Source organism: Polypterus senegalus, chromosome 14 (assembly GCF_016835505.1).
Source record: "Polypterus senegalus isolate Bchr_013 chromosome 14, ASM1683550v1, whole genome shotgun sequence".
Lineage (NCBI taxonomy): Eukaryota > Metazoa > Chordata > Cladistia > Polypteriformes > Polypteridae > Polypterus > Polypterus senegalus.
The window spans coordinates 29,618,717-29,641,274 of record NC_053167.1 but is presented as its reverse complement, the minus strand read 5'-3'; the positions used below and the strand labels follow the sequence as shown (position 1 = coordinate 29,641,274).

Below are 22,558 nucleotides of genomic sequence, written 5' to 3'. Positions count from 1 at the left end.
AAAGAGCAGAAAAAGCCTGCCTCCCGGGGTGGGCTCCATATGACCTTGGGCTGAAGAGGCCCACTGCAGCTGAGCCCACCAGGCTATTAACCGTTTCATCTCCAGCTGAGAACTTAATCCAGTTTTGGTCAGATGTTTCCCGTCTTTAGTGCCCTCCCCTAACCCCCCACACCTGCGCCCACTGGGGCTTAGCCTATGATGAGTCCTGCCGGAACACATGTTCTTCATTTGGGAGTCTGCGGGTGGCGACTCTACAGTAATTTGAAACAGTCCACGTTGACAGGATGTTCGCTGGCAAGAGAGGATTGCAGATCCTCCCAGGTATGTACCCAATTGTAGGGTGCATAGTGCAGGCAAAGAGAACGACACATGGATGGCTGCTGCAGAAAAGGGAAATCTGAGTGCTGGGCAACATTAGGCAGTCTAACCTGAAAGTACTTTAGCACTCTGTTGCCAAATATCCCATTGTTTGCCAATCCTGGCCCATCAGCAAGACCTTGACCTTTCAGTTGGTACCTTGACCTTTTAGTTCAAGGTAGTTCTCCGTCCAGTGTACTCCAGTTCCAATGTAAAAAAGGGCGGACATCACCACCAGAGTGGCTTATCAGTTCACGAGATGCCCGACAGACGCATTTGCAGAGACACACCAAAACAGATTAAGTCCAGCATCAAGAACTTCCTACCTTGGATGTTGATTTCTATCCCAAAGCTCGAACAGGCCACTTTCATTAAAGACTGGATATTAAATCTGTGGCCATGTCACTTTATCTAACTTACTCTGGAAGCATGAAGTGAATGGAGGAGAGATGAGTCGGGAGACAAGATGACTACTCTGAGTCACAAATGGACTCAGTGGGAGAGATGGAGGATGAAGAGATCTGCTCAGCTTCACTTATGAGCCGGTGGGTGAAATGGGAGGTGAGGGCACTTCTTCAAAGTAACAAATGAAGCCAGCAGTGGGACCTTAAGAGTCATGCAGTGATTTGAGGGATCACAGGGAGGATGAAGAGACCTCCTCAAGGTTACAAAGGGAGTTGGTCAACAAGAAGATAGATGAGGGGGTCTTCTTTGAGTCAGTGATGAAGCCAGTACGTGAAACAGCAGAGGAGGTGGAGGAAGGCTTTTTAGAATCACATCAAGAGACATTGGGTCGGATGGAAGATGTATGTGAAGACCTGAGCAAGGTCAGTGAGTGAGCTGAGGGGTCCATCTGAATTTCACATATGGAGTCACTGCGTTGAAACAATGGAGTAGCCCTTTTCAAGAGTTGTCAGTGAATGAGATGTCGAATCAAGAGAGCACACATGGAGGAGGAAAAGCCCTGCATAGTCAAATCAGGAGTTGCCTTAGCTGAGGTGGGATGTCTGATCAGAGTCACACCAGCAGTCGAGGTATGAGCAGGAGTTACATTTTTGTTTTAAATCTTTGCAGTGACTACTTTGTCATTTCCGTGTCCTGACATGGCCATAAAGTTTAGAAAACGTAGCACTTAATAAAAATATGTTTATTTATGTGACGCCTTTCCCACCTACTAAATTATACTGTTTATTTGTTTCTTTCTTGGTGTCCATAGAAGGATTGGTCAACAACACTGTGAACTCCTGGAGAATGTTTGGTGAGGAAGAAACAGCGGCTCAGGTGTCTTGGCTTGAAGGGCCTTTGAGTAGAGATTTACCAGTGTGGCGCATGCCAGCTCACTGCTGGTAGAATTCAGGGGGCTGTGGCCATGGATAGGAGAATGGAGAATGGCTGGTGTAGTAGCTGTGTCTGGACTGTGAGTGCTGATTGAACTGCGTGCCGATTGCTTGCTTCGGTTATACTGGCGTTTCAGAGACACACACGAACTGTATGGGATGAGTCAGTGGTCAGCTTGATAAACACTTTACGTGAAGCCCTCCAAGGTTTTAAAAGCTGTCAACTGATGACTGAAGGGGATTCAGTTCTCGCTGGCTCTTCGTTTTAAAGGGTAGTGGTCAATGTGAGCAGTGGGATCACTAGGTCATCACGGTGACACAGGGCAGTGGGGTCTTCAGTCATGATAGAACGGGCAAATAGGCCACTCAGAAATTGTGAAAGAGTGAATGCCCAGATGATTCAGAGTTTGATTATGGAGGAGACAAGATGTGCAAGAGCAGGCCAGAGACATGTTGATTCTGTTCTTTGCAGAGGGGGGCAATATTAGATGGTGGATTTAGTTATTCACTTATTATGTTTTTTGGACACCGATAACATTTTTATGTCACTGTGTCCGTATTGCATATTCACGGGAAAGGTGCACTTGAGATTGAATTGAACTTCTGCAGTCAGTCACTGCCACACTGGTCCTTGGTGTCCTTGTCCTAAATATTTATCATTAAGACACGGCTCTTCACAATATTGTAAGACAATAACTGGTGGTGTTAATTGAAAACCAGCTCAGTGACTCTTTTGGAGCCGTCTGGGTGAGTTTACTGATGAGCTGGTGCGTCGGTGGGTGAAACAGAATCTGAGCAGGTCTGTTCTGTTTCAAACCGACAGTGAGTGAACGACTTGTGAAGAGGTGAAAGACAACCACTCATATGGCACTGGCACCAATGGTGAGAGGAGAGACCCCTACAACAAAAATGATAGCAGTCTGAAAGGAAACGTCTGGGCCTGTAGAACTTACTGTAGCTAGAAGCAGATTCCCTGCCAAGGGGAAGACAGCAGCAGCTTTTTACACAGCATAAAGTTAGTTCAAATGTTGGGTTAAAAGATTTAAAGCCCATCCAGTGATAAAGACGATTCCCACACGATGTCTTTGAAGGCTAACAAAGTAAACTTTGGCGAGTCAGGTTGCATTATCAGCTCTGTTGACTGTCTGGCTGGTCGTCTCTGCCCAAGTTTCAGAGCGGTCTATGCCAAAGGTCCCCTGACTGTACGTCATCTTCTGCTCTCCCAGTTAGCCCACTAGAAATGTTCTTAAAAGTGCTATGTCAATAAAGACGTAAAGTGCTGCAATCTATGCAAAGGCCGGTCCTCCTGTTCAGTTTGACCAGTTTTGTTGTTTATGACCCCTAAAGCGCTCAGCACACTTCTAAAGTTTAGCTTACAGTCTGTCAGTTCTGAGAGGAGCATTTTAGCATTGCTGCGTTTTTAGCAGGAAATATCCCATTCAATGTTTTGATGGCTTTGGTGTTTTATTCAATAAAGCGTTTCATTTTGATTTATTACAATTTTGATTTTACAATTGTTGTTTTCCATCTCCTTTTAACGTTTTCCAACAACAATGATTTATCTTACTATCCTCCTTTTCACATGATGTGACCAAAATATTTTATCTTCATAGTAGCAATACCAGATGATTTTGAAGTCTTCAAGTCACTGCTATGTGCAGCAATCTTACCTTCTAACCTGCTCCATTTATTTCCTGTTTTCTAAGGCCTTCCCCTTAATGATCCAAGAAATGCAATAACATTGTGGTACCTGACTTACGAGCGATAACTACTAGGTGCCTTTGTATCCACAGGGGGGCACTCTGGTGCAGAGCTTCTTTGAAGACACCTCGACTCGGGTACAAACTTTACCAAGTGACAAGTAAGAAACACTTTAACCTTGTTTATTGATCTGTTTCTGTACAAATACATCACAAATATGAGATGGCAAAAAATCTTTACTGTGCAGAAACATCTTTCCATCTCAAACTTGTTTTAATAAATATTTCTTTTTAAATAGGAAAGTGGTTTGTTTTCAGCAGGAACATTTATCTTTGAGTCTACCTTGAGTTTCCTTTTGCATTAAAACTCTTGAAGTGGCATTCAAATCCAGCAGTGGAAATAAATACTTTTTTTTCCGATTCTTAACAACTATTTACACAATATTGTACATTAACTGATGAAGAAAATCTGCCATGGACTTGGGGGGGAAAAAAGAAAGAGACAAGTGGAAAGTAGAAATGGTCAAGAAACAATCCTGGAATATACTTAATGATATTTTAACTTGTCACTTTATAACTGACTGAGCATATTACCAGAATCCTTCATTTTAAAGCAATCCGTCCATCCCTTGTTTTGAAGTTTCTTATTCTTGCACATGAAGGCAACTCACATTTCCAGCTCCCTGGGTTCAAACCCCATGCCCCGCCATTGTTTGTGTGGAATCTGCACCTTCTCCCCGTGCCTGTGTGAGCTTTCCTCTGGTTTTCCTTGTAATTCCCAAAAGTCGTGTGGGTTATGTTTATTGATTTTAAAGAGTTGTGAGATGGATATGGCGCCTCCAGTTCTACTGGGACAGGCCATTACCCTGACTAGAGCTGAGATTTTCTGTTATGCGATTCCAGTAGAGGTTCTCATGGAGGCCTAGGGCCCATCACAGCCGCACCAGGCACAAAGCGGTACTGGATAGGGTATCTTGTTCACTGCGGTACACTCACCAATTGTTACTCCTGCAGGGCCCGTTCAGAGTCACCAGTCAAACTAATCTGTCAGATGTGGGAGGAAAACCCCCAGAAAATCGTCTAGAGATACACAGAGAACTTCACACAGAAATGAGTGAATTATATTGAGGTCTGAACCCAGGTCCCTGGAACTGTCAGGCCGCTAAAAGTTAACCCTTTATTAATTTTAAAACTGCATTGAAATAATGAAATCTGTTAAGAAATGGTGAATGTTTAAGGTAAAATATATGTTTAGTGTGACACAAAAAACTGAGGTATCTTCAAAAAGTGACAAGCCCTTATGAACAAGGAGGAGTCTTGCTGGCTGACTTTGCCTGATCTTAGACTGTCTGCTGAGATATAAAAAACATATTTCTTTCCATTCTGGCCAAAAATCTAAAGAATAGACATGTGAACAACTAAAGAGTAACTGGAGCCATGACTGTAACCAGCAGAAATCCAAAGTTGAAGTGAGAGGAGAGCACAAAAGGGGAGTGAGGGCAAACATCCACGTATGGCATAAATAACCTCAGCTGACCTGATTGAACAAACACTTACGTGAGTCTAAATAGAATGATATTTAAATAAAGAATAATTCACAAATATAAAAATATCATTTTGGTAAAATAATTCTGTATAGAGATGATTTTTTTTAGCTTCTCTGAAGCACATGTTCAGCTTACTTAATATTCTAGGGTGTCCTAAAATAATGCTTCACATTTGCAAAAATAAGTATAGGAAGTGAAAGTTATAAAAAAATGACATTACAGTATCTCTAACATATGGCAAAGGGCAATGAGAGAAACGTGATGGCATACTGGTGGCAGCTAAGCACAACAACGAAAGAGCAGCATGAAAAGGGGAAAGACACCTTCAGACCATCGAAGCAGCCATTTTCAAACCCGACTGAGTCACTCAATGTGGTGCTGCTCCAGAGCCTAACACTAGTGAGGAGACAAGACTTCTGAAGGGTGCCATTTGACTTGCGACCACAGTAAGTCAATTCCAAACGGGTGAAATTCAAGATACAGTTCAATTTACAAAGGGACCGTGTTTTCAGCCTACAGCTGCGAGGCCAGTTCTTCAGAGCACTTTGAATGTTCTCAGTTGAAAGCTGCACTTGACATTTACCAAATCCTCAACGTTGTCTACTTTATCTTTACTTGTTGTTACAATTTTTTTGCAAAAAAGTATGAAAAGGTGATAACCCTTTAAGGAAACGTGGTAACATAATTGTAGGACACCCTGTTTTATATGAACAGTCTATAGTGTAACTAGTCATGATTAACGTGCACCATAAAGGTTGCCAACTCTCATTCCATTCTCACCTCCAGTTCCACCGGGAGTATATGGTAATAAGGCCGAGTTACACTGTGTACTTAGGCAGGCCATTACAATGTAAATACAGTACACTATAATAAGAGAAACCTATGTGTTGCTAATAATTGACACACCCATATACAGCAGGTGGGCATTTACACTACCTTGATATTTTGTTATTTAGTAGCAAGCGGGCGTCCTGTGAATAGGTGGTTTCCGTATGGCTACAGGATTTCATTTAGACGACAAACCCAGAATCAGAAAAAAACAACAGAAAGCAGTCAAGCCGCGTGCAAATGACTGGGATGGATGTGTTGATGATGCCTTGAAAGGGTTAGTAAAGGATGAGGTTTCATCCTTCTTAGTAACAAATGTGTGCTGATATCTGATGGTCATCACCACTCCTCTGAATTGTGTTGGTTTATATATATATATATTTTTTTTAAATAGAGTATTTTTTTTATGGCATACTTGTTTAAACAAGGGTATAACATCCACAACGTGTGTCAGTGTACCTGGGAATAACTCCTCCTTGTTTAAAATTAGAGGGTGGTGCAGGACTAGCAGAATAAAATGAGTAAGTACGCACTGATTTGAAAGAGCAGGAAAACACCTCCAGAATGAAAGCTGTCCGAGCCAAAAAGCATGGGAGCAAATCCTCCATCGTCTGCGAAGAGCAAAGATGAGAGTCATGAAAACGCAAGTGCCAGACACCTACACATACAAATGCATCATTAGCGTTTCTGGGCTGTGAGGACGGGTCCCAAACGGAGGCGTGTAACTATCTCATGCTTTCTAAAGGCAAGAATTCCCTCTACTAGAATTCACTCTAACTTGGTATTTAAAATGAAAACTCTGGCCAAAGTAACAATATGTAGGATGCCACCTGATGGGTCTCTTGTCATTCATTAAAAGGTTTCGCAAAATAGTCATTTAAAAAAAAAAAAATTTCAAAGAGTCCATTTAACTCTCTGCCAGACATGATGTTTTCAGCACACCTAACTTTTCAAAGAGCACAAACCCCTCTGATCACAAGTAACAAATAAAAAACCAAATGTATATCCTCCTGCGGGGTGCGCAAGTTTGTGTTGTGAGGTGGTCTGCAGTGAAAGCAGCCTGCAGTGCACATGTCCAAGAGTCAGATCTCCCTTGCCTCATCCACAATCCACAGCCTTTTCTCCCTTTAACTCTCTATTCAGTCTCCTCCGGATGAGAGTCGGTGCTAGTGACAGCCACAGGCCCGGACAACCATGTTACGGTACTTCTTCAGAATGACATTGGAGCTGTCGTCAAAGTACAAAACAGAAATGGCATGCAGCTGTGTGGGTGCACAGCAGGGCTTTGGAACTGTTTCTGGGTTAATGAAGTGAACCTGGCAAAGAAGAAAACAAGACATCGTAAAGGGGAAGTGGGCTGAACATACAGTATGACAATGAAGCTGTCAAAGAAACTGAAAAGATACAATTAGAAGAAATCTGTGGCAGCTGCCCCTTGGGACTCAGAAGTGGTTTAAGTGGGCCTGAGAATACGCTGCATTACAATTCGGTGACATATTCCATAAAAGCTGGACTGAGCATACGAAGAGCGTTTTAACACCCTTCCTCTTAGAATCACTGCTTAAAACAAACAAATTGACGTTAGCATTTCTATAAAATTAAGACTAAAAATAACAACTAAACACTGAATAAACTCACACACCCTTTTTGATCTGATCACATTTTATCGTGCAGGGTGGTCCAGATCTAATTATGCAATTTTCATTACGCTGTAACTTATTAAGTTTATTACATAGAGAATTCACAAAAGAAATCTTTTTGTTGCCTATAGATGGCAGCACCTGCCCTGCATTCCAAAATGTCGGGGAGACGGTTGTCAGTCGAACAGCGGGTGCGATGTGTTCTCCTTTTCGTAATTGCATAATTAGATCTGGACCATCCTGTACAGTGAAATGCTTACTTGAATGTGGCAGTCAACATGTAACATACTGCCACTCTTTGGCCCAGGTGTACTAAAGCACTGGCTTTTTCAAAAATGTAAGGTTTTTCTTTGATACAAATGTAGTGTCGTCAATTCATTACAGAGTTATTGTCAAATGTACAGAGTGAAATTACATTTCTATCTGTACACTAGACCAACATGTAGAAGGCAACTACTAAACTACCTTACCTAACAAATGACCGTGTGTTACATTAAGAGTTTGTTCTATGATTAACACAACAAAAATTAAAAAAAAAAAAAAAGATTCAAGAAACAAATGACATATATTTAAAATATAGCAAGCTACTGCAGATATGGAAATTAGCAGTCCAACTATAATATATACATAAGGCAGCCAACAAACACAGCAAGCTGTGAAACCCTGCCAAAACATTGTAACATTCCCCAGTGTGTCTGTTGATTTATGGATTTATCAGGAAATTAATCGTGCAACAAATATCAACATTACTTTTCCCTAAAATGTATTGCGAAATGTCAAAGTTTTAAAAACTTTTTTGTTTCTGAAAGCCAATCTTTTATGATTACAGAGGACAGGATGAAGCGTCGTTTTTCTTAATTACTATTCTTCAGGATAGTTAATAAGAAGCAAGCCTCAATTTCCTGAACCCAGAAACACATTCGTACTGGGAGTCCCACATTGATGTTTAAGTACTTTCATCCATTATTGGATGTCGCACGGGCTGGAGCCTGTCTGAGCACAAGGTGGGAACAAACCCTGCGGACGGGCCTCTCATTGTACAAGCACCCACGTGTACACCCGCTCTCGCTCATATTGGGCCTGTTTAGTTTCACCGGTCCACCTAACATACGTTTAGGAGAAAAACTTATGGAGACTTTTGAAGAATGTGACAACCCCTCCAAAATTTTAAAAAGTTACAGCTTAATGTTAGATAAACCTACCTTGAGGGAGATCTATAATTTATAAATGGAGATCTAAAAAAAAAAAAAACAAAACTGCCCCACTTCGACAAGTTTCTGAAGGACTAATTATGAGAAGGCTTTTAAATACTCCAAAGAACACTGTGTTATAAATAACGGAGAGTCTGTGTGGAGCAGGAAGCTCTGGACAGAAGAATATTGAAACTGTGCATAATAACAATTACCTTAATGCATAACAGAAATCGAAAGATATGAAGGGCATTGTTTAAAAAAAAAAGAAAAAAAAAAGGAACATTTTGCTAAAGATGATATCATCAATGGAAGAGCAACTGGAAGACATCAACTGCTCAGCACTTTTCTTACATTGAGGTACACTGGAGGCAGTATCATACTATAGGGATGATTCCCTGTTTTAAGACTGGGAAGATTTACAGTATGAAGAGGAAACTCAAAATGTATTCAGCAAAGAAAACCCTGCAAAAAACTTAGCATGTGGGAGAAGAATCAACTTCCACATAACATCGACAAGTGAAAATGCATTGCCTGTGTTACACTTGGATGGCTTAAAAACAATGCAACAATTTTCTGGAGCTGCCCAGTCAATGACTAGACCTCAATCTAACTGAGAATATGTGGATGAAGTGATAATTTATTGTTCATCCTTGCCAATCTTTGAAAACTTGAGCAATTTTACAAAGAAGATGGGGATAAAATGACCATATCCAAATGCCTAAAAGACTTGTGGCAGTAAGGCCTATCAAAAGTGGCTCCACAAAATATGGACTTCCGGAGGTGACCACTTACAGAATCGCTCATTTTCTTTTTTTTTTTCCACTCTAGAAGAGTTTTAAAAAGAATTTACTTTTCACTTTGTAACTAAAGTGTTATTTTGTACTTATAAAAAAATCAAGTGAAATAATGTAAAATGCGAAATAGTCAACAGGGTACTTTTTTAATATAAAAGTTCAACTTACTAGTGTTTGAACAATAGCATGATTGGTGGCATTCATATAGGAGTTCAAAGGAAAGGCACATTCACCCTCACAGTAATAGGCTGCATAGCCTTCAGGAGCAATAATCCAGTCCTAAAAAGAGAGTTCAAGCAAATAACAAGTGAAAATGAAAGATATTGGTTACAAAAATATTTAAAACTGCTAATAAGTGAAAAAAAGAAGGTGAAACGAGTTCAAAACATGTGTTACCTGCCATCCCAGATCACGGAAACTGACGTAAAGTTCATGTTTTTTGCACGCCTGTCGTTGATCTGCACTGCTGTTCTCTATAGAGGAGGCGGAAATGAAAAACATTGGGCATTAGCCAGTATCTCTGATGAGGAGCTCACTTTGAACGCCGCCAGCTTCATAAACAGCTTTGTTACACCTGCAAACTTTGGAGCTGGCAGACAACCAGGCACCAGTGCTCTTGGCACAGCTCTCCTGTTAGCACATCAGAACAAATATGTCAGGGTTCATAACAATAGCAGTGGGGTCAGCCAGATGTTCAGTGTGACGAACAAGACAGTCAAAATATATGCCAACTGGGAATTATATATTTTGTGTTGATCATTACTTAAAGTGGATTAGAAGTGAACGATAAAATAGTTATTATAACTGCAAAAGTAATGAAAAAAGGACTAGTAGACAAATAAAATGTCCTGTTGTTTTATTCCTGTATGTTATCTGCAGGTTTTAGATGCAAGACTTTCATCTTCATTCTATTTGCTTTGAAATGAAGATAACATTTCTCAATTACCATGAAGATCATGGCTCTCAATTGACTGCAGATGCACTGCATTCCACCTCAGTTGGCTTCAGGTGCCTAACATTTGTAGTACAGCTGAGGTTTGTGTGAGTTTCAGTGTATGCGTTGATGTTGATGGGTTCAGTCGCATATTATGTATGCTAAGATAGATAAACTGAAGCTCTTGTGGGCAGATGTTTGCCTTAACTTGAGCAGGCTGGGATAATGGTAATAAAAAACAATGAGCGTCCTGAATGTAATCTATTCTGCTATAAATATACTGTATAAGGAGGTTAGAATGTGAAAACTACTCCAGAGAACTAACTGGAAGTAATCTTGAGGTTTTAGAGGTCAAAAAGGTGTCACTAGGGGGCAGTAGACCGTTATTGTATATTAGACCAAGGACTGCTGCCTTTAGCCGCAGTAAAGTAGGTTGATGAATGATTACTTTATTATTGACACCATTTGTATTTAGCGGTTCCTTTATAGTTACATCTAGTTGAGCTGGAAGGAAATTTGTGATGCGTTCTGTTCTATATGCTTAGTGGTTTCTAGCTGTCTAAACAATAAGATTATTAAAAAAAAATTAAAAAAAAAAAAAGGTCCGTCATGTACAATGCTTTGATGGCAACTGTACATGCCTTGGCAGTGCAGCCTCTTTAGCAGAGGTGCAGCAGTGAAGACAGCTCTCGCCTACCTGCAAAGCTAGAAACCCGCAGTGCTTCCTGTGTCTTTGGACTCTTTGAGCGATTCTGGTTGCGTTGCTTGCCAGGTGCTGAGCGAATACTGCGAATGTGAAGCTCAGTGGCTTTGAAGAAGGCCACCATAAAAGGTTGCTTATTTTGAGGCCCATGACGTCCGATCAGACCGCCCATCTTGGGATTGATACTTTGACCTGCAGAGCAAAACAGAGAAGAACGTACCTCTTAGCACACATTAAATATAATAAAGTCAGTCAGAAGTCGCTTTTAAAACATAAGTGGAAGTACAGAAAGAAACACTGCCATTGCTCTTGGCTAATGACTTCTGGTCAATATGCTTAGGAATGGCTATAAAGACAAAATTCTGGTACCCACAGAATGCTTGGTGTGGCAGAGTTTGTCTGTATCCAGTAAAACTAATTTGTCTCAGACCAGCGTCATTTATAATTATTTATCCTTATTATTGTTTGTCAAGCAAATCAATGTACAGTACCATATAATACATCTGAGTCACTAGAAATTACAGAGTTAATAAGCAACTGAGGACAAACTTTGAAGTATAGCACAAAAAAGCTTAGAACTATCGTTCTAACAGTTTAATAAAGCCAAAGCTGACTGACAGTTGACAGGAGGTACCTTATCAGTCGATAGATTATTTGTAAATAGGTGCCTGAACATCATCTGATGACATTTGTATACCAGCCAGGTAATCTGACCACAAATGGTGCAAAGGCACAACACATTTATGTCATGACAAAGTTCAGTTACAATTACCACCTTCACTGAAGCCTCATTACTGCTTTTGAGGAAAAGCGGACAGATCATTTAAATAATCTTCGTTACACTGAGCATTTCTGGATGTTGCTGTTCTTACTATTCTGAATCTTGATTTTGTTTATTAACATTAGTACATTTTTGATTATTCATATTAGCATGGGCATGACAGAAAGGAACACTCATGGAAAAGATGACTTTACCTCTGAAGCTATATGATTTGATAGCTGGTACAGCTACACAGATGACACCATGGCACCATGGGGAGAATCCTAAATTCTTTATGGAATCCTTTCCTGAAATGTGGGATTCTCTCTCTGTCTGGGTGGTTTGCCATCCTTGTACTCCCACTTTCCTTCCACACCCCATTTGTGTCAGGTAAACTGGTAACAGTAAATTACGTGAGGTGTGGGTGTGTGCTTGAGAATACTTTGCCATGGAATGGTGCCCCATCCGGGGTTGGCTTCATTTTGTAGCTGAATAGTTACTGGCTCCATGCAATTCTTGCGCAAAATGTGTGGATTAAACATTTTGATGAACATGGATGAACAGATGGGTGGTAAGGCAGCAACTTGCCTTTAAATGCGTTTCACTGCACTGTGCGTACAAATGGCAGATATAACCTACATCCCTTTTGTGACCACAGTATAGCTGGCAATATAACAGAACTGCTGACAGCACCAAAAAAAAAAACTGCCCTGCCAAAATAAATTGTGCTGTGGGTTTACGTGTACGTGATGCCAGGCTCTTTGTCAAATCGCATCACTCCAGATAAACTTCTGTGTGTAGTTTGTATTCACTACTTGCCAAAATAGTTTGCATGGACACATCCAACATTTGCTTGAGCAGTACTTGAATCAGTAGGCCAAGACTGCCTGAAAAATGCTGTACAGTAGTGAAATTTCATTTTCCACATCATGTTTTATGAAGGCCTTTATGGAAGACCTTCCAGCTAGACTTTGATGCATCTTTAGCCGGTCTACAAAGCTTCTGAAAGCCACACCGCCAACACAATGACAGACCTGTTTTTATTTTGAAATCCATCCATCCTCACTTTCCCCAAAGTGCAGTAGTGTTATGAATCTAATGATGACAAACATGTATTCATTTACATGGCAAAATCAAAGTCCTGCCTCCGTAAAAGAAATGGGATACATGACCCAAAAACCAATCTGGGATGTAATCTTAGTCAAGTTCAATATCCCTGACATAAGGGTACTAGCTGTTTGCTGTTTGTTATACAGCAAGTGTCATATATCATATCAGAGGGGTAGCGACTAACTTTGTTTATCAAACATTTACACTTTTGACAGATAATGATCTCCCTATAATCTTCAGAACCTTTGAACGTCTAAGCTTTAAACCTGCATTGAACTCCATCATGCATATGTGATCGCACTGGGTAGGAAGTAGATATGCTCACCTAGTGTTGAAGCTGACAACATATGGTAAATAATTACTGGACAGGATTTTACAAAGATATTCACCCTAAAAAGTTTACTTCACTCAGAGGAAGCACTGATGAGTATTTGAGTTCATTTATTGGTTCCATTCTTTTGAACTACCTGTTTAAATGAATCAGTTCATTTGATTTGTGTGATTTATCAGTAAATACAGTAAAGAATGATCCTTTGACTGAGTCACATATATACAGGGTGGTTCAGATCTAATTCTGCAGATCCAGATCGTCTGGATGACTTTGATGTATGCGGGGACGATTCCAGTTCGGCGTGAAGACGATTCTTCATGTCGTCAGTTCGCACACTTCTCGATGATCCGGGATTTTTCAAGTGATTTTCTATGTAATAAACTGAATAAGTTATAGCGTCATGAAAATTTGCATAATTAGATCTGGACCACCCTACATACAATCAAATAGAGCAAACATTTTTATATATATTAAATTGTGCATTAAATATTAAAACATGCTGATAATGTATATTGTATACTGTATTTGAAAGCACAAAGCATGATGATATAAGAAAGAGGCATAATGATTCAGTTTGCAATCGTAGTATGACTGATTTGTGGGTAATGACTCAGTTCAGAATTAAAAGAAAGAGAATCATGTGACGCATTCACGAGTGCTGATTCAGTACTGATTCATTCGAAACTCAAAAAGAAAAATCAGTGAATGATAGACACAGGTCTAGTAAATGCACAAATGGACTGCAGTTATATCTTAAAACACACATTTTAGGTTGAAATGCAGCTGTAAATTGGCTGAATCAAAGTGGGAGTGTAAGTGAATGTGTTATTCAGGGCTGGTTGAAGGCTTGTGCCTAATACTGGCTCTCCAATAAAAGCATCAGGGAGAAATTGGGTTCATTAAAATAAAAGTGTGGAAGGATGTCTGGATGAACATTTCACTTGTGCTAAACAGCATAGTAATGACCCTCACTGCCCTGGTCTTGAAGCACTTGTGTGTGCGTTACAGGTGGCTCTAAGAACACTGCAAACAACTTGAACTGAAAGCCTGAGAAAAGAATTAATGAAGCAAAATACTCCAGTCTCCAGTACAGAAAACAGCATTCATCTTGTGTAACAGAGCAGGTCAGCCCAGCAGTAGTGGATTGTGTAGCTCAGGTGTTTGTTATTCCCCCATTGGCTCAGTTCCAGTCATTGTTTCTTAGAGGCACTGCTTGGCACAGATGACTGGCATGAAATTGGAGAGCAGGTGTAGGAATTTCCAACAGTAAAATGCCAAAGATCAAGAAGCCATTAGGATATAATGTCACAAGAAAAACAGGGGCAGGCATTTGTGTCAGTATTACTACAAATCTTAAGAAAATGTCCTCATAAAGTTGGGAATGGTAAATAAGAGGAATTACATCTAGTGAATCCTTGGATTTTTCAAAAAAAAAAAAAAAAAACTCCATGAGAAACCTCCAAGATGAAGAGCCTTTTTCATGCTACAACATGACTCTGCAATATTGTGTTTGATGCAGTAATTTTATTAGCATGAACACAAAGCTTGTGTAGTTAAAAGGCAACTTCCAGCCCGCACACTTGATCTTCCTGCCGACATCAATCAGGGATTAATCAAACTATAAAAAGATCAAGTTCCTCCGGCATGCTATAATTGCTTGAGGGAAGCAAAAGCATGAGGATGTGTGCAGACTTCACAGCAACCCGTAACTCCATTTTAAATCCGGCCATAAAAAAGTTTCTATAAAAGAGTCAAACTGAGCACAGACCCAGGCCTCTTGAAAAAGATGAGTAATTAAGCCACACTTTTCTAAAGAAAGACTTTACAAGTTGAAAAATGGATAGAAAAGCTTTGATTTTGTAAAAAATGTCTTTTCAGTTAATTTTCATGTAAAGAATTCACCACTCTACCTCTTGATATTGCCCTGTAGTAGGATGAGCAGTATGCAAGGACAAAAGAAATTCTCTGCTGTTTTACTCCATAATCGGAGTGGACTATAACCAGTGACATTACAAGTTAGATTCCCTGAAATTTCTAATGCTTAAGCAACATACCGTCGACATTTTCCAGGACAAGCTGTAACCCCAGATTATGCATCGGCTTCAGAACCCAGTGGTTGCTGGTGGCAGTAATATCAAAGACCAGCCAGCCCTCCTCAGCAGCCCAGATGACACGGGAATCCAGAAGAAACAGTTCAGAGGCCCTGAAATTATAACATTTATGTAAAACAAATGGCAGCAAAATCCCACCTACCCCCAAGGCCCCACCATCATGACCTTGTGATGGTCTGATCAAATTATCAATTATGGTATTGTATGGTCAAACAGAGTCGTGGTTGTTTCTTCTGTGCAAGTTAAATCGCAAATAGGCAGTATAAAGGATTGACTTCACAATAAGCAAGATGAATATACCTGTCAGAGTGCTCAGGCAGGACCTGGTAAATGCTGATCTGGAAGGTCTCGTTTTCAAATCGCTCGTGGATGAAGTCTTTGTATATACGGAATTCTGCAGCTGTTACTGCTTCCCCTTCTGGAATACGGGATAAGTCGAAACGAAATTCACGATGATGTCGTTGCACAGACTGAAATTCCTTATCGTGTTCCACTGTAAAAAAAAAATGACTGTTAGTTTCAAGGGACTCTAATGGAGAAATAAACTTGAACAGCATTCAACATGTTGATTTATCAATGGCACCCACTTCCCAAGACATCAGAAGTAAGTAGGGCAGCAAACTCCGTTTAAGGAATACTGCTCATACTGTTATTGAAAAGAGTTTGTTACAGAGGATGTTTAACTTCCTTATCATCATAATAATAAGATGTTCAGATACTGCATCTGGTGACGTAATCATTATGGAGTCTGGGTCCGTTTCCAATACTTTATTCTAAATGCTTTGCTTTACCTATGTGCTTGAAGGGATGAAAATGGCAGAGGGTACCTGTGAAGTTCACATATTCAAGTCCATCCCAGCAAACCCAGTTTACACTTGTATTTAAGGCTCATGGTAGCTTTGTGTACGGAGTTATGCAATTCAACCAGTAGAAATATCAAGTTTACCACATATGTCAAACATATGTATACCTAGTAAGCTTGACTAAGCCATATCAGAATATAAATTAAGGAATGGATCCGATTTGATTTTATTTAACTATGGCCAATCATTTTCAAGAGAGAGGAAAACACAGAAGGGACAAAGATCTGGAAGTCCATTCATATCGAGGAGTGAAAGCGTTCCTTCCCATGCTTCAGTCAACAATAATCCACGCCCATTTACACCATTTGTGTTATTTGCACTCCTATCAGGTTGCTAGCTGGGAAATCTTGTCAACTAGCCATAAAGAGAACCATCAGAATTGTTTTTAAAGCATGACAAGGGCCAGGCAAAGAGCACCCGGGAGGCCGTGGTCTTTAACAGTGAGGAATCTGGAAGTTTGTATGTCAACAGCTCATTTATGGCTCATAAATCTTTCTGAGATTTGAGATCAACTAAAAACTAAATAAGCTTTATTTCTTCTGATGTCCCAGCAGGAATAAACGTGCTGATCTGCAATTAATCTGCTTAAAAGGCTTTGCCCAGTTAATCCCTGTAGGTTTGACCTCCTGTATTTTTCCTCATTCCTTCCTTTGACATAACACATTCTGAGAAGAAAACAAGACCTTTTTATAATGTTATGTTGTAAGTTTAAAGAAGCAGAGAATAATGGCTGATGTCTGACACCTTAAAGTCAGAAATCCAATCCAATAATGCTGATACATGAAAGAGTTAGTTTGCTGGATCTGTGTTTCCCCTGAAACTGCTATTCAACCTGAATAGGAACAATGAGCTACTGTCTCTACAAGGACTCAGTGGAGTTTTGATACCATTTTAGGTGAAAAACCAAAAAAAGAAATCATGTCTTTATTGGACTGCTAAAAAAGCTAACTACTCCATTTGAATTGTACTCATAATAGAGAGATACATTTGGTACAAAGATATTTTCTGACCTATCAATCCATTTTTATTCCCCAAATTACCAAGTGAAAGGTTTCAGGGAATTTACACTGATGACCAACAGAAAACAACATATGGCAAGGACTGAAGTACGCTTGCACGCCCACACTCTCATACACGGTCAGTTTAGAAGAATACCTGCGGGATGTTGGAAGAAACTCTGGTAAACCAAAGGAAACATGTATGAACACAGGTAGAGCTTCTAAATTGTATACTTAGGAATGGATTGTGGGTCCAAAGACTGTGAGGAAATGACACAATCTGAACCACAATGGTAGACCTAACCCATATGATTAAAAAAAGTTTATTTGACCTCTCAAGATCCAAATTATCCTGTGTCTCTGATAAAAGTTTACCGCTACACTTTGTACCTGGCCTGTACCTTGTCTAAAAACAGAGCTCCCGGCTACTTTTCTACAGTACATGTTACCCAATCAGTCTCTACTAGTCAGCTAAGTACATTAAATTTCACCTTGAGATGTCAGGTAGACTGGCACGATTGTAAAGGAGCAGTTAGTTTACTGAACTTCAAAGCACTTTTCCCACAGCAGATCCAGGTATACAATAAGGGCTGTGTCCATTTTGGAAAGAGATGAACACAGATCAGATTACCTCTAGTTAAGGTTTGAAAGCTCAGCCATCACGGTGTTCAATTCCCTTCAGAACAGAAGTGTAACTCCATTGTCTAGCACTCTCAAAGCACTCGCAATGATTGCATATTCACTTAACTTGAGAATGCCTCCTGTCCGTTTTGTCACTTAAAACCTTGGTCACTTTGGGATTTCCAACAGCGGTATCACAGGTAATTAATATGCCTGTGCATGAAATCCCACAGGGTTTCTCCAGTGCCCATGCCATTGCTAACATCACTTTCATAATCAACAATTCAGTCTTGAACTCTGAATCTAAGCTTTTGTCAGTTTGGCTCTGTTTAAAAGCAACAACTTAACTTGCTCATAACAGTCAGGCTCAAATGCCAAAATGCCAAATGTCTTTAGAAAAAGAAAAGAGGCTTAAGAAACTCTAGTGCTTTTAACTCCTTTCTGAATTTTGTTTGTGGTAAAATCAGCAGGCATTGATATTAATATGCCATTCGAGTTTTTGCACACTAATTAGAGACAGCATGACCGATTGTGCCCTTTGACAGATTAGTATGCCATCCATGGTTGGTTCCTGCCTTTTGCATAATGCTGCCAAGAATGTTCTGGCTATCTGCAACTCAGTAATGGAAAAAACAAAAAGATAAAATGAATGAATGGAATGATAGTAAGAAATTACTCAAAGATCTTTTTAAATGTAAACGGCTAGAAAACTTACACATCACTAACCTTTATTTTTAGGAATTCTAATTTCTTTCTAATTGAATATTGTTTCGGTTGAAAAGGTGAATAAAAATTACGTGAGGCACTCACAGCTATTGCACAGAAATGGTGAGATCTGAACCTGCAGCCTTCCAACTTTGCCTCTACTTTAAACCAGTTGAATGAGACTATCAGCCAGAAATGATGTCAGAATGTGGGCGAGGTGGCACCTGTGTGTGACTCGGCAAGCATGTCAGGTCCTGTTATATGCAGGACTCAAAAGATTCTTGCAGCAATGGATTTATCTTGACTGGTGGTATGGACTGCAGAGATGTTTTGCATGAATAGACAAGTGATACAACAGATTCCCAGATTCATGTTCTGTCACTTACCTGAGGCATGCAGCCTTCAATTTAAAAAGAGAATATACTTCAAAAGGTAGTGTAAAAAGTTAAGCAAAAAAAAAAAAAAACTATAAAGATACCAAACCTTTTAGGAATACAGAGAATCAATAATAAACTGTTTAAAAAAGTAAAAAGACAACCTTTGACAGGTGGAAACACATTTACCAAAAGAGTTTAAAGATTTGGTGAGCTAATGCCAATCATATGTGGGACTGTTTCACACTTTGTGCAGAGCTTCAGGCTCCTTCAACAGTCCCAGTTATAGTAACCACCTTGTAAAATACTGCAGATTGTGAGCACAGAGGCTTCACCCGAGTGTGGAAGATCAAAAAAGACTGGGACATTACTAAAGGATAGGTTCCAACAGTGCCCGTTCTTATTATTTGTGAGGCTCTATGCTAAATAAAGCTTAGGGGTCCCTTATTAAAAAGTTACATTAGCATGTCCCATAAAGGCAGCACCCTAGAGAAAGGGGTTGTGGGTTGAACAAAAAGATTGCATAAATATGTGATACAACTAAATCATTTTTTTAACACAATCCGTTTATTTCAGGGGCTCAAAAGTAATTGGACACATTAAATAACTGGAAATAAAATGTTCATTTCTAATCGTTGGTTGAAAACCCTTTGCTGGCAATGACAGCCTGAAGTCTTGAACTCATGGACATCACCAGTTGCTGGGTTTCCTCCTTTTTAATGCTCTGCCAGGCCTTTACTGCAGCGGCTTTTTTCAGTTGCTGTTTGTTTGTGAGCCTTTCTGTCTGAAGTTTAGTCTTCAACAAGTGAAATGCATGCTCAATTGGGGTAAGATCAGGTGACTGACTTGGGCATTCAAGAATTTTCCACTTCTTTGCTTTAATAAACTCCTGGGTTGCTTTGGCTGTATATTTTAGGTCATTGTCCATCTGTATCATGAAACACCGCCCAATCAATTTGACTGCATTTAGCTGGATTTGAGCAGACAGTATGTCTCTGAACACCTCAGAATTCATTCGGTTGCTTCTGTCCTGTGTCACATCATCAATAAACACTAGTGTCCCAGTGCCACTGGCAGCCATGCACGCCCAAGCCATCACACTGCCTCCACCTTGTTTTACAGATGATGTGGTATGCTTTGGATAATGAGCTGTTCCACGCCTTCTCCATACTTTTTTCTTGCCATCATTCTGGTAGAGGTTGATCTTGGTTTCATCTGTCCAAAGAATGTTTTTTCCAGAACTGTGCTGGCTTCTTTTTGTTTAACCCACTGAATTAAATCTGAAAGTCTGCACTTCAACTGCATCCGAGTTGTTTCATTTCAAATTCATTGTGGTAACACACAGAACCAAAATCAGAAAAAAGTTGTCTCTGTCCAAATATTTATGGACCTAACTGTACAATGTATAGATGTATATACTGCATATATATATATATACTGTCAGAAATGCAGGTCATATGTCACCCATACAGTGAAGAATTTTATGACCACATTATGGAAGATTTTATTTGGTACTTACATAGTCTCAGGTGGGCACAGTGGTGCTGTGGTAGTGCTGCTGCCTTGCTGTAAAGAGACAAGGATTCTTCTCTGCATGGAGTTTACATGTTCTCTCTGTGTCTACATGGGTTTCCCCTCGCTGATCAAAAATATGCAGGCTAGGTAAAGTGGTGACGCTAAACTGGCCCATGTGTATGTGTGCCCTGCAATGCACTGGCACCCTGTCTAGTGCTATTCCTGCCTTGTGCCCTAAGCTGGCTGGGATAGGCGCCAGTGCCTGGGCTGGTTAGAAAATGACATCTCACAGTCTCCTGACTACACTGCAGAACAAAGTTTTTGCTTCTTGAACAGTGTTGGGTGTTTCTTATAGATTTATGGGTGCTGATCACGAATATCACATCAAAATTTACCCATTATGTACTGTTTCAGTTTTATCATGATTTTTTCTTATATTTGTATCCAAACATTTTCGCTCCTGTAAGTGACTTATCAACAACGGTTTGGGCAGCCTTGGCATGTCCAGGCATGGCATCAGGCCAGCTTGGAAGCTGTCCTGTGGAAGTTAACATCCTGGGCATGCCTGTGCAGGTCTGAACGAGCTTGACGCTGTCTCAGCATGCTATAAAGGTGGCTTGCATACACAGATCCTGCTCATTTGGTTTATATAGATAGTCAGTGTTTTTTGTATAGTATCAGTATAGTAAAGTATAGTATCTGTAGCAATATAACAGTAAGTATGCTTGATGCTATAGACATTTTGGTGTCGGGCGATATGTCTCGTCAATGTCGTAACAGCCGCGATGCATTCTGCTATATCTGTGGTGAATATACGCTTGTGCCTCAGAGATGTTGGATGACTGCTCTTGTGAAGAAAGCTTATCATCTGTATTTTGGCTGGTGATCAAGAAAAGGAATGGGCGCCTCACATTTGCTGTGCGACATGTGCTGTCAGTCTGAGAGCCTGGCTCAGAGACACTAAAAAGACAATGCCGTTTGCTGTTCCGATGAAATGGCGAGAACAGAAAGACCATGTGACGGACTGTTACTTCTGTTTGATTAATGTGTCTGGTTTCTTTGCCAAAAATAAGAAGTAAATTGAATATCCTAATTTGTCTTCAGCAGTGAGACCCGTGCCACATGACGACAGTCTTCCAATTCCGAAACCACCAGAGGATTGGACCTTAGACGAACCAGATGAAGAAACTACAATGCAGGGTACTGACAGTGATATTGACCCAGATTTTGAACCATGTTCATCAGGCGATCCACATCTAATAACACAGTCTGAATTGAACAATTTGGTCAGAGATTTGGGTCTGTCAAAATCATCAGGTACGAAAATTTCAGTATTTCGAAGCCGACATCATGATATAACCAAATTTTTTGCACAAGTCGACTGTCTCCGTTTCTGTTGTGACATTGAAGGATTGTTCTCAGCCTTGGGTTGTTATCACAACCCGGAAGAGTGGCGTCTCTTCATTGATTTGTCAATGTTAAGTCTGAAAGCTGTTCTGCTACACAATGGCAACGTTTATCCTTCAGTACCTGTTAACTGTTTAGCACACATGAAAGAAACGTATGAGAATATGGAACTGTTGCTGAAGCACATCCAGTATAGCAGGTACAACTGGAATATCTGTGGAGGTCTTAAAGTTGTTACTCTGTTACTAGGACTGCAGCTCGGCTATATAAAGTACTGTTGTTTCCTCTGTGAATGGGACAGCCGTGCCAAAGAGTCGCACTGTTCTCGACAGAACTGGCTACTCCGTAAAAAGTTAGTTCCAGGACAGAAAAATGTGGCACATGAATCGCTTGTCGACTCAGCAAATATATTGTTACCTCCTCTTCACCTAAAACTGGGACTCATGAAGAATTTTGTGAAAGCACTGAACAAGGAAGGAGAAGGTTTTCGTTATTTAAGACAGATGATCCCAAGAATAACTGACGCCAAGATCAAAGAGGACATTTTTGTTGGCCCCCAGATCAGACATGTTATGAGTGACAAGTGTTTTGAAGATCTGTTAGTTGGGCTGGAAAAAATTGCCTGGAAAGCCTTCAAAGACGTTGTTGACAATGTTCTGGGCAATTACAGAGCCCCAATCTACATTCAGCTGGTGGACAAACTTCTCAAAGCATACAAGACAATGAAGTG

General features: G+C 40.2%; 1 protein-coding gene across 2 annotated transcripts in view; it reads right to left on the bottom strand.

The window, feature by feature from the left end:
• Positions 1–3,561: 3,561 nt before the first annotated feature.
• Positions 3,562–22,558, bottom strand: part of bmp7b (bone morphogenetic protein 7b) — an 83,328-nt gene continuing 64,331 nt past the window's right edge. For both annotated transcript variants that reach the window (XM_039735795.1, XM_039735796.1), the window contains 6 exons: positions 15,646–15,838; positions 15,289–15,437; positions 11,028–11,225; positions 9,793–9,869; positions 9,565–9,675; positions 3,562–7,085 (listed from right to left, as the gene is read on the bottom strand). In XM_039735795.1, coding sequence (XP_039591729.1) covers positions 6,936–7,085; positions 9,565–9,675; positions 9,793–9,869; positions 11,028–11,225; positions 15,289–15,437; positions 15,646–15,838 — 878 coding nt within the window. In that variant the 3' untranslated portion in view covers positions 3,562–6,935. The remainder of the gene's footprint in view (positions 7,086–9,564; positions 9,676–9,792; positions 9,870–11,027; positions 11,226–15,288; positions 15,438–15,645; positions 15,839–22,558) is intronic.